Source organism: Nansenia antarctica, assembly GCF_963989245.1.
Source record: "Nansenia antarctica genome assembly, chromosome: 3".
Classification (NCBI taxonomy): domain Eukaryota; kingdom Metazoa; phylum Chordata; class Actinopteri; order Argentiniformes; family Microstomatidae; genus Nansenia; species Nansenia antarctica.
This window is the reverse complement of record NC_137688.1, coordinates 22,719,610-22,736,351: the sequence shown is the minus strand read 5'-3', so window position 1 is coordinate 22,736,351 and position 16,742 is coordinate 22,719,610. Positions and strand designations below refer to the sequence as shown.

At 40.2% G+C, this 16,742-nt stretch overlaps 2 protein-coding genes across 2 annotated transcripts; one reads left to right on the top strand and one right to left on the bottom strand.

Annotated features, from left to right (window-relative positions):
* Positions 1 to 2,472: 2,472 nt before the first annotated feature.
* Positions 2,473 to 9,517, bottom strand: ids (iduronate 2-sulfatase). The gene is made up of 9 exons (XM_080525889.1): positions 9,402 to 9,517; positions 8,958 to 9,094; positions 8,620 to 8,797; positions 8,214 to 8,302; positions 7,651 to 7,851; positions 7,187 to 7,357; positions 6,781 to 6,907; positions 4,151 to 4,315; positions 2,473 to 3,641 (listed from the first exon to the last, which is right to left on the bottom strand). The coding sequence occupies exons 1-9, from the start codon at positions 9,478 to 9,480 to the stop codon at positions 3,085 to 3,087; spliced, it is 1,704 nt and encodes a 567-aa protein (XP_080382015.1). The 5' UTR covers positions 9,481 to 9,517; the 3' UTR covers positions 2,473 to 3,084.
* Positions 9,518 to 10,303: 786 nt separating this feature from the next.
* On the top strand, positions 10,304 to 12,047 carry lygl1 (lysozyme g-like 1; the record flags this gene model as incomplete). Its single annotated transcript, XM_080527789.1, has 5 exons — positions 10,304 to 10,327; positions 10,566 to 10,649; positions 10,776 to 10,972; positions 11,642 to 11,783; positions 11,914 to 12,047. Exons 1-5 carry the CDS (start codon positions 10,324 to 10,326, stop codon positions 12,045 to 12,047), a joined length of 561 nt encoding a protein of 186 aa, XP_080383915.1. The 5' UTR covers positions 10,304 to 10,323.
* Positions 12,048 to 16,742: the final 4,695 nt, after the last annotated feature.

Sequence of the window (16,742 nt, the reverse complement as noted above, 5' to 3'; positions counted from 1 at the left end):
AGTATATGTATCAGTCAAAACGTTTACCAGCGCTTAATAACATCATTCATAGATATTGAGTTCATATTGAATTATATATAAACCGGTTGTTTTGTATAGCTATTGTGAGCCATAGCTGAGCTGCAGACATTGGAGTCAGCGTTCAAAGAATTTCCATTCAATTACGACTGTGCTGGTGATCTCAAAGTCTCTTTGATTGCCAGTGTAATAGGTCACAGACTATTTCATAAGTCAGTCCAGCTGTCTTTTACAGCTTCAACATTAGGGTCTATGTAAACATGGAATCTTTACTCTCTATCCTCCAGCATATTGCTGCAACTTGGGGGAGTTGGATTTCCAAACAAAGATTTCTGGTTTTCAGCTTTCAAGTTTCCACTCAATACATCTAACTATTGATCACAGTTGTACCATGTTTTGAGTGATTAAACTACCATTACCATAAGGTTATACCTGTTCGACGTATTTAAAGGCGCATCTGAATCAAGACAATGTTGCTATAATTCAATCAATTGATGGTAATGGTTTTCCAGGATCACAGAAACATGATTGTTTTGAGCAGCAATTGGGAATGTGTGGATTCAGGAAAAACATGATACAAGTGTGAAACTAAGGGGTGCTTCACCGATTTGTTTTAACTCATATTCATTATCTTAAGCACCATACCATTGCATATGTGAAAACAATGTTTCTACATTTTGTAGTCTAAACGATAAGAAGAAAAGGTCCTCAGTCAATATGTCATCCAGTGTACTCTTTGTGATTTTGTGGCACTGAATTGTGGCTTGGCCATGAAAATCACTGAATAAAAGAAAGAAAGAAAGACACATCATAGGGTGTCATTTCATGAGGAAATTGCTTCCTTCTTTTTTTGACTAGAGGATGTCGAAATGGCCGTTTTCACATATATAGACACTGGTATGGCGTTGGAGATAAAACATTATTATAAATAATTGGTGAAGTACACCTTTAAACAATAAACTATAATACTACATTTCAAATATAAAAGTATTTTTGTGTGTAAGAATAATCATATTTTTTAATTATCCTTGAAACCTGTTATCAGCAAATGAACCAGTGCCAAATGAAAATAAAACAGTTTATCTTTGCTCAAAGCCTCTATAACAGGGTTTTCATCTAATTCTGCAAATTCATCTATAATAACTGCCAATTTGCACATGATTCATAAAACCAACATTGCATGTGAGAACACATTGCTTTGCTTATCACCATACACAGTGATAGCACATACCATATGTTGGTTGTGAGATCAATATTTATTATCTTAAGCAGTGATCCCCGACCACTTAAGCATTGATCCACTGTTTGTAATCATATTAAGGTTTACATGGTTAATACCCATCATCTATCTCCGTTAGGTCGCATTGTCTTTCATTGAATGTGTTTCTTAAGGATAATTACGTTCACTTGTGCATGAATCAAGCTTTGTCCAGCACTGTACCTGTAGTGCATCTCAAGGCTACTTTAAATGTGTGACAGCGTACAGATGAATGAGTGAATTTGAGGGAAATAAACCAACATTAGCCCATGTACCACTTTGTTAAGTTTAATCGGATAGAGAAAATTGTAAATGAATGACTGGGAAATGTTTTAATAATTGCAGACCTATAGTTCTTCTACAGCTATGATGAGCATGTACAGAAGTTTTAAATAGTGCTATCTGTAACGATCAAGGAATGAGATCACATGATAATGAAAATGTAAACCTTTAAACAAGGCATTTCATTTCTTTACAGCATTGTACTCAATATAGTAGGACAAATATTAGAATCTATTGTCTAAACATGAAGTAAAGAAACATGAGGCTAATTGTTGCCAACTTTGACCAGGGATGAAAGGTAGAGAATTGAAACACACACTGGTATAACAAGAGATCATCACCATGTCAACGTTTGCAGCAATTGACCCCACTGTACAGAAAGCACTGAATAACCCATAACCCTAAGTACATGTAATTATGACTATAAGGAGGGATATCTAGCACTGACAAAAAGTACTTCTATGCAACATTACACCTCTGGTCAGACCGACAGTCCATTCTCTTGTGATAACACAATATAAACAGATTTTCGTCACTGACGAAGAAAAATCAATTAATGAGACAGCACGTTTTTTTTTTGCAACATTTTAACAAGAGTTGAAAGAGAATTAAAACGGCAGAGAGAAAGTTTGCGAGCAGGCAACGCAATTGCTGCTTTAGAGCGAGCAATTAAAATATCAGCTTCAATCAGCCCGTGGATCCATCTCCAACTGCCCTGACCTTGCTTTTAGACGGCAAAATACAAGGCTGTGGAATTTTCCGGCCCAGCTGGTAGTGGAGCCCGTCTGCTGGAGCTGAATACATTGGTGTTCCCCAAGGACCCACCTCAGTATCAGCTTCTGCAGCGCGGCGTTCAGAAGAATATATTCCAAAAAGAGAGTGAAGGGAGACATAGGAGCCATGTTGCTGGGTTGTTTATTTTGGTTGGATACACACATTTATTTTCTCAAATCAGAGCATGTTTCGCTCATAATAAATCTATACAGAAAACACATCTATTTTTCAGTATGTGCAAAGCATTAAACCTGGATGGTTGCACAAGACTGTACAGGCTGTATATTAACCAAGAAAGTCCCCTACATTATGATACACAAGAGCTAGGCCTGTCTAATTATAGTGCTTTTCTACCCCTTTTTCCTAGTTAAAGGAATACCTTTCCCTATTGCAGTTGCTACAGTGACAGTGCGCACACAAGCACAGGTGCAACACTACAGTACATAAGAGAAACATTCAAACTGACATCCCCTATTCACGAGTTACATTCATGATTTCTATAGAGCTCATGCTACCAACTTCTATTCCAAAATAAAAGTGAGTTATGCAAAGACATTGCTGGCACCCAAGAAACCCTATGACACTACAGCAGCAATTCACAATGATACAAACATACCACTTCAGGTGCCCCCAAACGATGTCAGTCATAATCCACACACACAGACGCTTTGAATAATGAAGTAATAATGAAAATTCCCTTATAATGAAGAGTCCCTTATTGGGGTAGAAACGATTCCGATTTTCTCTTGCAGTTATGGTTTCCCCTTAGAAATAGTTGCAACCCCTTCAGACTTGGTCCCTGCAGTGAGGTAGAGAAGGAGCTGTCTGAGGGTCTGGGTCCAGGACAGCTGATGATGTTGCCTGCCTAGCTTGGCCAGGAGGACACTGTGCTCAACACTACTGTACACATTATTGTCCTGCCCGGGGTCATCCTCCAGCATGTACAGCTCCCCACCGTGGACATCCGACAGGTTAGGCTGGAAGCTAGCGGGGTCGAAGCCTACCCACAGTGTGTAGCGGTAGTCCCAGGAGCGCAGCGAGTAGCCCATGACCCGGATGTCTTTCAGGTCGGGGAGGTCCGAGTTCTCCTGGGGGGTGTCGGCGGGTCGGGGGTACTGGCTGAAGGCGATGTCCTCTTCGTCCTTGCCCCTCTCGTGGCGTGTGAAGGTGTAGGCCAGGTTGTCGCCTTCCGTGCAGAGGTCCACCTTGAAGGAGACGTCGGGGCAGGGTTGTGGCGCCCTCAGCCCAGCCAGGTAGGACACGGTGGGGAAGACATCCAGCAGCTCCACCACGTTCCTCACCACGTTCCCTGTGGAGGAGAGGGAGGGAGAACATGCGATCGGATTTCTATGGTCAGAAGAACACATTAACCTTCCGTAGATGCCAAGTGGGACCCTTGGGACGACCCTTCCTTTAACTCCAACCTTGTTTATTAATTTAGTTAATTAGATCCTGAGATCTGATGCACTGTGCCAGAATATAGCTTACAGCAAATGTTCATCTGCAGTCCCTGCAGAACCTTAAACGTACCCCTGCCATCCCAATGAGTCCCATACGTCCCGGGCGTCAGACAGATTGTCAAAGGCACAGGTAGAAACTATGTCTCAATACACCCATGGCTTCCTACCCTTGTAGGAATTAAAGCTAAAAAGGTCTGTATAATACTGTATAGTATTGCTTCGCTCTGTCATGTTCTGGCAAATCAGTGAACGTGGCAGAAAGCACACAAGGGGGAAAATAATAACAATGCTAAAGACAGTATTGAGACCTGTATTGAGACCCACCAGCCTGTATACAGTTAGTGTGTGGGAGCTGTACCTTGTGTAAAGTCGTACTGTGATTGGCGAAACACATCGATGTAGGGGAAGGTCTCGTCCAACCATGGCACAGTCAGTCCTGGCACATAGAACATCAGGGGCACACGGGTGGACACATCAAAGTTGCTGTACTTGGCCCACTCCCCGTGCTCACCAAGCGACCAGCCTGTAACAGGAACAAATCACATTTAAAAGGCCAACATTTGTCATTTTGAAGTCTTTCAGATGTACCATCCTGGTACTGAACAATGTTATGGTACCATGATTCAAGTCAGAAAATTGCCATTTAGGTCAAAAATGTGTGTATTTTGGGCAACACATTTGTTTACTTAGCTCCTTCTGTTCTTATTGTAATTCAAGAAAAGCCAAGAAGGAAGCAAAACTGTCTGGCATGGGACTTGACTACATGCGTATATATAAAATTAAATGTATTCTAAAGGAATGTTCCATTAAAAGTACACGCTGCCATGAATAGTCCTTTCATCTTGGCTATAGTTGATTCTCACTTACAGTTTCTCATTATACATTTCATTTCTCAAAATGATTGGGGGCCCCATGGTCTGACAAAACATGACTTAAGTACAAGCAAAAACAATGTCTGAGAGAATCAACTACAGGAAAATACATGATAGGTTGCAATGCATTTTTAAGTGAGATCCCTTTAAACATAGGTCAGCCCTAATAACAATTATTATTCAGTATGATTACATATGGACATGGAAAAGGTCAATCTAATAATCAATGTATGTCAAATTGGTGGTTATGCTATATCAACATACACAGGTTACGGCCAAGTGAACATTATTCTACAAATGGATTCAGGCACATATCTGGTGAGGTCTTTGTCTACTGTGGACTGTAAAGGAAGAATTTGTATGTTGGCACGCCCCCATCTAGTGGATAAAGTGGTCCTTGCATGCAAATCACTGTTGGAAAGTTTCTATTTATTTTTAAACGGCACCGACCTGATGCACCTAACATTTTAAATATGTTGTGTGTATGTTATGTCTGTCTATTGATAGTTCACACACAGTTTCTATGCAATCTATGTAATATGTAGGGTCAATCCTTGGCCCCCTTCTATTCAATCTCTACATGCTTCCATTGGGACACATCATAAAAAAGAACAAAATTGCCTACCACAACTATGCGGATGACACTCAAATCTACATAGCCCTCACCGAATGACAATCTCTGTAATTGCATTGAGCAAATAAACACCTGGATGACACACAACTTCCTCCAACTAAACAAGGACAAAACAGAGATAATTGTATTCGGTGCACCTGACAAAAGATCGAAAGTCAGTGCAAAACTTGATTCTCTCTCTCCAAACTAAAAAACAGGTCAGAAATCTAGACTAAATTCTAGACTCCGATCTAAACTTCAACAGCCACATAAACTCGATAACTAAATCACCTGAAAAACATAACAAGAATGAGAGGTTTCATGTCCAAGCAAGACCTTGAAAAACTCGTTTTGTAGACTTGATTATTGTAATGGTCTACTAACAGGCCTATCTAAAGGAGCTGTTCGTAAATTGCAGCTCATCCAAAATGCCGCTGCTAGGGTCCTAACAAAAACAAAGAAATTTGAACACATTACACCAATCCTGAGATCCCTGCACTGGGTACCAGTTTATCAGATAATTGAATTCAAAATCCTCCTATTTACATACAAATCACAAAATGGTCTTGGACCAAAATACATATCAGATCTCCTCCCACCCTATATTCCCGCAAGGTCCCTAAGGTCAGCTGAGACTAATCAGCTAATAATTCCAAGAGTAAAAACAAAACACGGTGCAGCAGCTTTCAGTCACGCTGCTGCATGCTCCTGGAACAAACTCCCTGAAGAAATCAAACAGGCCCAAACCCTTAACATATTTAAATCCAAGCTAAAAACCTTCATGTTTTGCACCAGTTATGATTAAACACAAACACTTCTATCAATGTCTTTTTTCCATTAACTATTGTCTTTTTAAATGTTTTATCTATTTACTTCTTATATTTGCTTTTATTCATTGTAATTTTTATTTTCTTGCTGTATTTTTAAATAATGTATGTAAAGCACTTTGAATTGCCCCTGTTGTATGAAATGTGCTATACAAATAAACTTGCCTTGCCTATGTACTGAACTGCCATAAGCCTATAGTTTCAAGTATGAAATCATCATCAAGTACTCAAGTCTCTGCTGAACACTCTCTTACAAGATAACATTGAGGTGTATTGAGTACACACTGGACACTGGCAGCTGGCTTCACACTCAGACAGAGTCTGTTCAATATACTGTACATTTCCTTCAAGAATCTTATCGCTTGGTGTGGGATGTTGATTTCAAGCGAGTACATTCGGAGAGCTGCGACTCACTCTGATGCATCTTGGGATTAAGCAATTGGAACTTCACTCTGGGTTTCCGACTCTATTTGGTAAAAGCGTACTTTTATCTTCTAAGAATCTTAGTTATCTCTTTTATAAATGTTCATTGTTTTTAATGTAATTATTCAACATTAAATATGGATGTCAATATATGTCATTATTTATTGTGCTGTGTATCGTTTAGAAAATATTGGAAATCAAATCAAAATCAATAAAAAAAAATGTAAAACACACAAGTGTGTCATTGATTTACCATGATCTGAAGTAAAGACCACCATGGTGTCTTCAGCTAGGCCTAGATCACTCAGGGTATGCAACACCCTGCCCACCTGGGCATCTATGTACGACACGGCTGCATAATAGTGCTGTCGAATCTGGAGCTGAAACACACAAGTGCACACACATATTTTACAAAGCACAATAACATCATGCAATCAAGAGGACTGGAGAATATTTGCTTCTCTGCTTGAAGTGAAGAGCCATACACTAAGGGCTGGTTTCTTCGACACAGATTAAGCATGTCTCAAGACTAGAAAACTCTTAAAATGTATAGCGTTTTTTTGTGCAGCTTAATCTGGGTGCAGGATACGGACGTTAGAGAAAAGCTTTGCTCATACAATGAAAACAAAAAAACAATAGGTACTGTATAGGTAATCAACCTGGAATTCCTTGGGGATTGGTCCATATGGGAAGCTGATGTTCAGGGCATGGACATCTTCCCTTTTCCGGATGTCAGTCCAGGGATTGTAGGCCACACTAGGGAGGCCTTTGGGAACATCGATGTCTGGAGCCAGAGTCATATTTTCCAGCGGATAGAGGTTCAAGAACTCCTTGAGACACAAGAGTGTGCCTAGCAGTTTCAGAACCAGCATACTTTTTAGGAGTGCAAAGACGACAACAGTTTGTTACCTACAACCCACATTCTATTATTGTGAACCGTAAGGAGGCACCAAGGGAGGCTGGTGGAGGTAGAAATCGAAGGACGGGCTCATTGTAATACAAGAAATGGAGCCCGTCCTCCGAAAATCTACCTCCACCAGGTAGGTCTTATCTATTAAATCTGTGTTATCTGGCTGACCCCTCGTAGTACAGTATACAAGGTAAGCTGAGCAGCTGAAAGTACCTGCGGAATTCTGAAGGGAATGTGAGGTTTGTGGTATCCAACAGCCATGAAAAAGCGACTGTCAGCATCTTTCATGGACTTCAGCAGCCTAATGGCCTCCTCTGTGCTCTCAATGTCTGGTAGTGTCCCTAGGGGCGTCTCGGACACGTTCACCGCACACAGGAGATTGGCATGCAGTTTGCCATCACTGCCCTTGCAAACCTAAACATACGAGCATAAGGCATGTCCCTTGGACGGTGGCTAAGCAACAATCAGTTGAAAGCAGGAAAAAAAAAGAGGCTATGTGAAGCATCTAGCCTTAAACACTTCATAACTAAATTCTTAGCAGTATTTTATTAACCGTAACCTATATTTAACCAGGCGAGTCAATCCGGAAGTTTCATTTACAGTGACGACATTGCAATTGTGGAGATAAATGCTAATAATAAAAAAAAGAGTACAACACACATTAGTAATATCAGATCTTATGTGATAACAAAAAAAAGAAACAACAAAGAAAGAAAGGCTTAAGTGGCATAGTGGGATTAGTGGAAAGCTGCCCAGCAGTCAAGGCGGACACTGACCTTCCCCTTTTCATAGGTGAAAGAGGGAGGATGATAGGGAGGAACAGACCAACTGTACGGGTAATCATCCGAGTGATTGGAGGCAATGCCTTCAGATCAAACACAACACACACACATTAGACATGACAAACATTAGCACGACAAACTCAGACGACAAACTCAGATTCTGCAAGGGGTGGGGGGTCAGCTGGAGGCAACTTGGAGGACATTTTTACAAATAAGCAGGGTCAGGGATACATTGACAGCAGTTTCAATTAATACAGGCATTTGTCAGTTCAGTCACTAAGACAAACACAGTGGCTGGTGAACATAACACAACATAGTTTCCCTTTGTTTCACAATAGACTGATATATCAATTTATCAATAATTTTTTTAAAAGGTCAAATAATACAAATAGCTTCTCACCTGGATGGAAAACCTTTCCAACTGACATAGTAGTGTAGCCCTTTGATTTGAAGTATTGAGGGAGAGTTGTGTAGTTCCCAGCATGGACTCTCCAATAAGAATTAAAGTCATATAACCGTGTTGTGTCCGGTCTTCGACTTGTTAGAAATGAGGTCCGACTCGGGCCACACACCGCTTGCTATAAATGGGAAGGCAGACATGTAGCCGAAATACGCAATTTGCTGAAATTATAGGCGAGAATGGAACAATTATAAGAGAAGTTGGAATTTTTAGCTGATTGATTGAAATCCAATCAATGAATCTGCTTCAATTCTACGCATAGTCAGACCTTTACCTACCTGGGCATAAGCGTTATGGAAGACATTGCTTTTGGAAGCGAGCTGATCAATGTTGGGTGACTTCACGACAGGATCCCCGTAGCATCCCAATGTTGTTCTTAAGTCATCCGCGATAATGAGCAGAACATTGAACCTGTCTGAGGAAAAACCTTATATTATTATACCTCTGTACATTATTGACATGTTGATGGTGATGGTGATCGTGTATGCATGCAGAATCACTGAGTGGGGCTTTAATACGGAGGCCAGTGGCCAAAAGAATAAAGCGATCTGTTGCCACTCATCAACTTGAACTTGTAGCAAGCAGACTCAGACTGTGACTGTGCTAACGTCAATCAGCTGCTTCATTAGCTACAGATCAAGACCATACGATTCACCACTTTTTTTTTTTAACTAAAGCTTGCTAGTAGCAAGCAAGTTCCAAGTTAATTAGAAGTTATTTACCTCTTCTTGCAACAGCCACAGGTGCGAAAATGTACAAACTCAGGACGCAAAGCCATGATGATGATGACGGAGACATCATCAGGAAACACAATTGCTCCGAAATTAAAAGATTGTTAAACTAACGTAGTTTCTACATTCTAGGTATTGCATTGGGTGTTGGCTGCAATAACAAACGGCAGGCACAATTATTCACGGTTCCTGTCAAAACAAAACAGCATGTCTGCTGAAATAACTTCCTGGCTCATAGCTCCTCCCCTTTGCTCTGTTTCCATTGGTAGACACGGAACCTGAAACTCAGACGCTCCACCTTTAATAATAATAATTTATAATTAATTAATTAATTAATCCCTTAATAAAAGGTGGCGTATATTTTGTATCTATTTGTAGTGCATTTATAATTTACATTTGTTGGAAATTACTCTTTATTTAAACAAATAACATTTGACAGTTTCTGTAAATATCAGGGACATAATATTGTAATTGTATACAAATAACATAATTTATCTTAGAGCTTGTAAGTACGTGTATGTGTATACTTTTGCATGATTAAAGCTCATATGCACCAATGCACATAACAACTAAATGCTTCACACACATCCCTAGCAATTGCATTGTCATAGTGGTTGCTAGGTAGGCCTACACAGTATTTTGGTAAACATGCCTATCAAATTGGCTTCCTCCTCCCTTTGTTTCAACCACAGTTTACCAACCTTTCACAATCATAACTGTCTCACACACACACACACACACACACACACACACACACACACACACACACACACACACGCACACACACACAGGGGGGATTAAGTGAGTGGGATTAACTATTTCCTCTTTAATGACTCATTATCCAGCCTACCTTAAAAGGTTCACATTTTCAGGAACCTCCAGTTACAGGAACTTCACAAGAGAAAACATCATCATGGGTGAGCTCTGTTCAGCTTTATCTAATCACATACAACTCTTTATATAGTTTGACAGTTTTGTGATGTAGGATAATGCGCCAGTTGAAAGAACCATATCTTAACATTTCTTGTATAGCTTTCTGATTTACTAATGTGTGTTGGCATAAGCATTACTGATTGTACACATCAGTACATTTTTGTCTAGTTTTGAAATGTGTTGATTGGTCTAGACTCTTTGTGGCAACTTGCTTAATTTCAGCCTCTAGTTTTGGAGACATTACAAAGGTTGACACCAGTGGTGCCTCAGAGAGAACAGCCCGCCAAGACAAGCTGACTGAACAGGGTATGTCTCAGCAAAACATGATTAAGAATAAGTCATGATAACTCATAACATCCATCGTACCCATACTAAACAAATTACAGACCATCATTGTAAATTATCCTTTTATTTCCTCATTTGCTAATTAAGGAGTGGCTGCCTCTCACAAGCTTGCCGAGCATGACCTGAGTAGGATGAACAAATACAAGGATGTCATCGTCAACGTGGGAAGGAAGTATGGAATTGACCCTGCAATCATCAGTGGGATCATCTCTAGAGAGTCCCGGGCTGGGGCGGCACTGGACGATGGCTGGGGGGACCACGGCAATGGCTTTGGGCTCATGCAGGTTGGCGCTGGTGTGTGTGTGTGTGTGTGTGTGTGTGTGTGTGTGTGTGTGTGTGTGTGTGTGTGTGTGTTTGTGTGTGTGTGTGTGTGTGTGTGTGTGTGTGTGTGTGTGTGTGCGTGCGTGCGTGCGTGCGTGCGTGTGTGTGTGTGTGTGTGTGTGTGTGTGTGTGTGTGTGTGTGTGTGTGTGTGTGTGTGAGAGCGAGGATGTTCCGGAAATGCACATTGAAATATGATAGTCTCTTCCTCATACTCAACCCAGGCTGGAAATGAATATTTCATGGTTATGAATGACAGGGATAATGCCTGCAATGTGCAATGACCTAGAACCATCGGCACATAACTTTGCTAAAATGTGTGTGTGTGTGTGTGTGTGTGTGTGTGTGTGTGTGTGTGTGTGTGTGTGTGTGTGTGTGTGTGTGTGTGTGTGTGTGTGTGTGTGTGTGTTGTGGCGGTGGTGGTGGTGGGGGGTTGGACAAATTCTGCCCTTCCTGATTGAAACATGGTTTGATGCCAGGCGTCTACGCCTAGGACAACTGACTCACAGTTGGCAGCAGAAAATAAGATTAAGCAGCTTAAACCACTGTCTGATACTTATGACTATAGATTTGACAATCTATTAGAAGTGGTATCTATTGATTTCTATAGTAGATGGATCTCTCTTTTTTGTAGGTTGACAAGCGCTACCACCAGCCTTTGAATGGGAAATGGGACAGTGAGGATCACATCAGACAAGGCACAGAGATTCTCGTTGAGTTCATCCAGACGATTCAGAGGAAATTCCCTAAATGGCCCAAGGAACACCAGCTGAAGGGTAACAAGTGCCTCACACTCATAACTCTGTATTTTGATTTTGTATATTTGTATATTATATTTTTATTTATGTAAGCAATTGTATTGGAAACATGGTCAACACTTTCCATCTTTGTTTTTGTTTTTTTCAGGAGGAATATCGGCATACAATGCTGGGGCCAAAAATGTTCAGACATATGAGAGGATGGACGTTGGCACCACTGGGAATGACTATGCCAATGATGTTGTTGCCAGATCTCAATGGTTCAAAAGTCATGGTTATTAAGGATACTGATGATGGGTTACTTTGACTGAGGACATACTGTAGTTCCAACCATTGTAAAGATGATGCTGTGTCCTTTATCTTCTGATTAAATACATTTGAAAATACTGTGGTCAGCCTCATCCAGATTTCTTTGGGTTTTGAATTCTTCAGTAGCCTAATTCTATCACGAAAGGTATCATACCAGACAATTCACGCTCTCAAAATACGTATGATCTAATCTAGTTGATTCACAGCAAAATCCTCTATGCTGCATTTATTCAAAGCTGCCACTAGAGTGCGTTGTCACCCACATATGTTTTCTCACAGTTCTTCAGTCTCTCCTGACATAATAAATATCATTTATTTCCTAGAGATATAGGCTAACTGAAGCTTTATTAAAATGAGCCGAAATGACCATACACAGGCAAGTATATTTAATTTATTGAAATTAAAGGCGCATACTAAGAGCTACGGGGACCAATAAGGCAATGCACTATAAAGTATTTTATAAAGCACTTTTAAGTATTGACCCATGAACCTAATTGCTCTATGTTGGAATGTATTGGTCAAAGGACAATAAGGACAAAAAGCATCAGACTTCGCCGTTTGTGCGCCAAAGAGTGGGACAAAAACATACATACATATTATAATATAAATGCTATAATATAAATGGATTATGTATCCCATGGCACTTAAAATGTTTTGAAGATTTCATAACACATTTTAAAAATTATTTAAAAATGTTTTAACACAATGGTGGTGTATTTCATAGATGTAAAAGTACACTATTGGGGGTATTTCATATTCCTTAAAATCAAGGTAGGCTACACCAACATATAACTGGGAAAATACTGATTTAAAAAGTTAAATCTACAATTAATCAAGGATGACAAATTCTATAATGTTATAAAAGTTGGAGTGTTGTCATTAGGTGAGCTTAGAATTATAAGGTTCTATCTCCGTTTAGGGCAGTTCAGAGATATTGAGCGTCAAAGTTTTTACATTCCATGATGTTTTATGAGATGGAACCTTTGTATTTTATTAATTACTAACTCAAAAATATCAACATTTTAAAAAATAACACCACACAGGCATTAATAAACACCTAATGAATCAGAAAAAACTCAATTTTGACAAAAATGGAGATAGAACCTTATAATTCTAACGTCACGATTAGTGTTGAACGTATCTGCTGTAGGCCGATTAGCCTACTTTCTGTTTCCAGACGTAAGAGCTCTTTACTTAGCGACGTCGTTGAGAGCGAAATTCCAAACTGGTGCACTTCCTTGCAGATCAGGGGCGGTCCGTAGCTGAAGACAAGAGACCTCACTGGGGCAGTAATCACAAATCACTAATGCCTCCTTGACTGTTTGATGGATGACTGCAAATATTCTCAGAAATATATCTCCTTTTGTAAGTACCTATTATTTTCACAAGGAACTTCAGTAAAGTTAGGTAGCCTATTAGTTATACATAGTCATAGTCTACCAGTTGCGCCTTTCGCGAATAGGTTTTAGTCTCAAACTTGACTTAGATTGATACCCCAAACTGCGTTCTCTCGTATTGCACATTGTTACTGCGTTGTTTTGCATTGAATGATCTCTCTCATATCCAACTCCCAGTCTGCGAAGCATGTGCGTCCAGCCAATGTGCCTTTCATGGACTTGGACTATGTCATTATAGAGTATCATCTTTCCAACGCCGTAACGGTTTAATATTTCTCTATTGTAACTCTGTATCAGATCATTCTATTTATCTTCTGCTCTCTGACATTTGAATCCGATCATCTCAATAACAGGTTTTACGTAACACGTTTATTTATAGATTGTTTTCTTTTGTACCCCCCAATGCTGTGTTGTGTGCAACCCGAATGAGAAGTAGTTGCAGCTATAATACCAGATGTTGAGATCCAGTTGAACTAAGTAAAGTTGTGCTTTAGTTTAGTCATATGAAACAGATACATTGGTATGACATCTGCAGTGGTACAGACATCTGTTCACAATAGCCCTATAACTTAATTGAAATTCGTATTGGCATTTAATCTGAACTTCAAATCCACACCATTCCCATTTGGATTAACACAGAAGAAAAGACTGTTGACTCAGAAGTTTGAGTTCTTGTTGTTCCAGAGTGCTCTGTTTAGGTCCATGTGATCTTACTGTTCCCCCCACATTCCAGAGAGCAGAATTGACATATTTCTGTTAATGGGACACAACAAAAGATTTTCATAAATAATATTACAGTACTGTATATCAGTCTTGTTGTCCTATTTAGTGGAACCATTTTAATTTGTGGTCATGTTGTCCTGTGTAAGGAAGGGTCGCTACAGTGGTTGAGTAGGGTTGACTTGACACTCTCTGAGGAATGAAAACAAAGGGAAGGGTCCAAGCTCAGTACAGATGTTCCCGGCAGGAGCACTCATAAACCTGGAGGTTGGCTTTAGGTGCGCAAGTAGGCATATAACTCAACACACATGGCTGTGAAGTGTGAACACAAAGTATGTGTAGTCATCTGGTGGTTGAGAAAGAGGATAGATAGTGCATGGTGTCTGGTCCAGTTTTGTAGTTATACAAATCAAATCAAAGTATTTAAGTATATTGGCACTCGAATAGTTAGCTCCCATTGCACATTTCCTGATAGTGCTTTCAACAGGTTGAATACAGATACCTCACTGGATATAGAGTTTTGTTGTGCCTTTTCTCTGGATTGTTGTAGCAGTTATTTCTAAAAATGAAAGCAACAATGTGTTGTCCTTGCCTGGGAAGTTTTCTAACTGTACTAGCATAGACTGTTATATCTGAGCAGGATGCCATGACGGGAGCTTATTGGCCATGTCAGCTACATCACAAGGTTGACCAGTTTAACAGGGGCCTGTATTGTGGTTACAGTTGGCCTCTGACTTGTTAACTACTCAGCTGACCAGTGGGGTCATTAGCTACATTGAGCTTCACTAATTTCATGTTTTCAATGGACCAACCGGGGACAGAGGACATAGAAAAGAGGTAAACACCATTAATTGCAGACAGCAATTATTTGATCACCACCATGCAATTACACCATTTGGATACATCACTCGCGTGGCCTCACAGCTGGCCCACACAGACTGTGCAACATTTGGAGTGGAAGGCCCAGTGAAACAGTCACAAACTGGAGGTAAAAGGCAGGCTTGAGGGGGCTTTAGCAGTTTTATCAAGCTGTAAAACCCAGCAGGGCCTCTTTTCATGTGGAGAGTGGGAGAGCAGAGTGGGTCGTTTCAGGGGTCAGCTCTGAAAGGTGTCCAGCGCCACGAGAAGATAACCAGAGACCAGACGAGCAGTTTCTTTTGTTTTTTGTTTTTTCTAGTTGTATACACACCCCTTGTCAGTGGCACGTTTGGTCTCACCCGCCCAGCATGGGCAGCCTCTCAGAGGGGGCTGTGTGGGGGTATCATTTTTTTTGGTTATTTACAGTTGTGCATACATGGCCTTAATTACAGCTCGGGCCAGCAAGCTGCCTCAGAAGATGTGTTCCAGATGTGAGCAGGAATTCCGAGAGCTTTGTGTAAAGAAAAGAAACCGTACTCTACAGGGGTTGCCTAGAGAAACTTGATTCAGAGCAAACTGTCAAGGGGACAAGGGGGTTTGAAAGAACAGGGGAAACAGGGCCTCTCGCTCAATCATGGGCACAGATGTAACTCTTGAAAATAAAACTAGTATTTTCTAGAAGTAACCATTTCGAAATAAGGTTGTAGATTCTTCTTCTCTGCTTTTTCTGTGATCTACAAATGTAAGGACAACAGTTTTCCCAAGGATGGATTTGCACTGTAGTATAAATAAAAGATCTCTGTAGCGTTATGATAGTGCCATGCTCTGGGCGCTCACCTTTCGGGGACAGTGTGCTGTAGCTCCTATCTGACATTATGTGGAAGAACTGTAACAGCTCAGGCCAACTGGTGCTGACTGGGATGTTAATTCCTATAGAACTCATTATGGAAATGATGAAACACAGTAATGCTAAGTAAACACTTAAAACGTATGCAAACAGTCTTAAGCCTAAAGCAATGCTAACTGCTACTGACACAGATATGCTCTGCTTCTCACTATGGCAAGTTGCTCTACATTCTCAGTTTAAGTCAAGCCAAGCAAGTATGGCTTTCTGTGGGGGTAGTGTAAAAATGTTTCAGGAAATACCTACTTTTTTTCAAGGAGGAAAACTGACCGACATTCCTCCTAGCTTTAAAAACAAGAGGGATGTATGATGGATGTGTTTTGGAAATTAGTCCACGTATATTTTGTATGAATCGAGCCGTCTAGTGCATGATGTTGTCACTTGATGTGATGGCTGACGATGGTAGAATGCTCATATGAGCTAGGAACAATGCCCAGATGTCTGCTGACTCTTGACTGCTTATTGAAGTAGATGTCAAAGCAGGCTACTTAAGTAAGTAGTAACTACTTATGAACTTACTTCATAAGTGAAGTGTTTTGATTTGCCATGTATTTATTTAAATAGTGTTTTTATTAACCCAAATTGTATTCTTCTGGAATGCCAAGGTTGAGTATGACTCAAGATGAGACCTCTCTCTGTGTTTACATATTTAGGATGACGGAAAATATTAGATTTTGCAACAGAACCTAGTCTGTCTGTAGTTGCTTAGAGTCTGAACTTAGAGTCTGTCATGGTTTACATAAACACATTCTCTTTTTCCCATGAAAATTGAGCATTTGGACACACTTT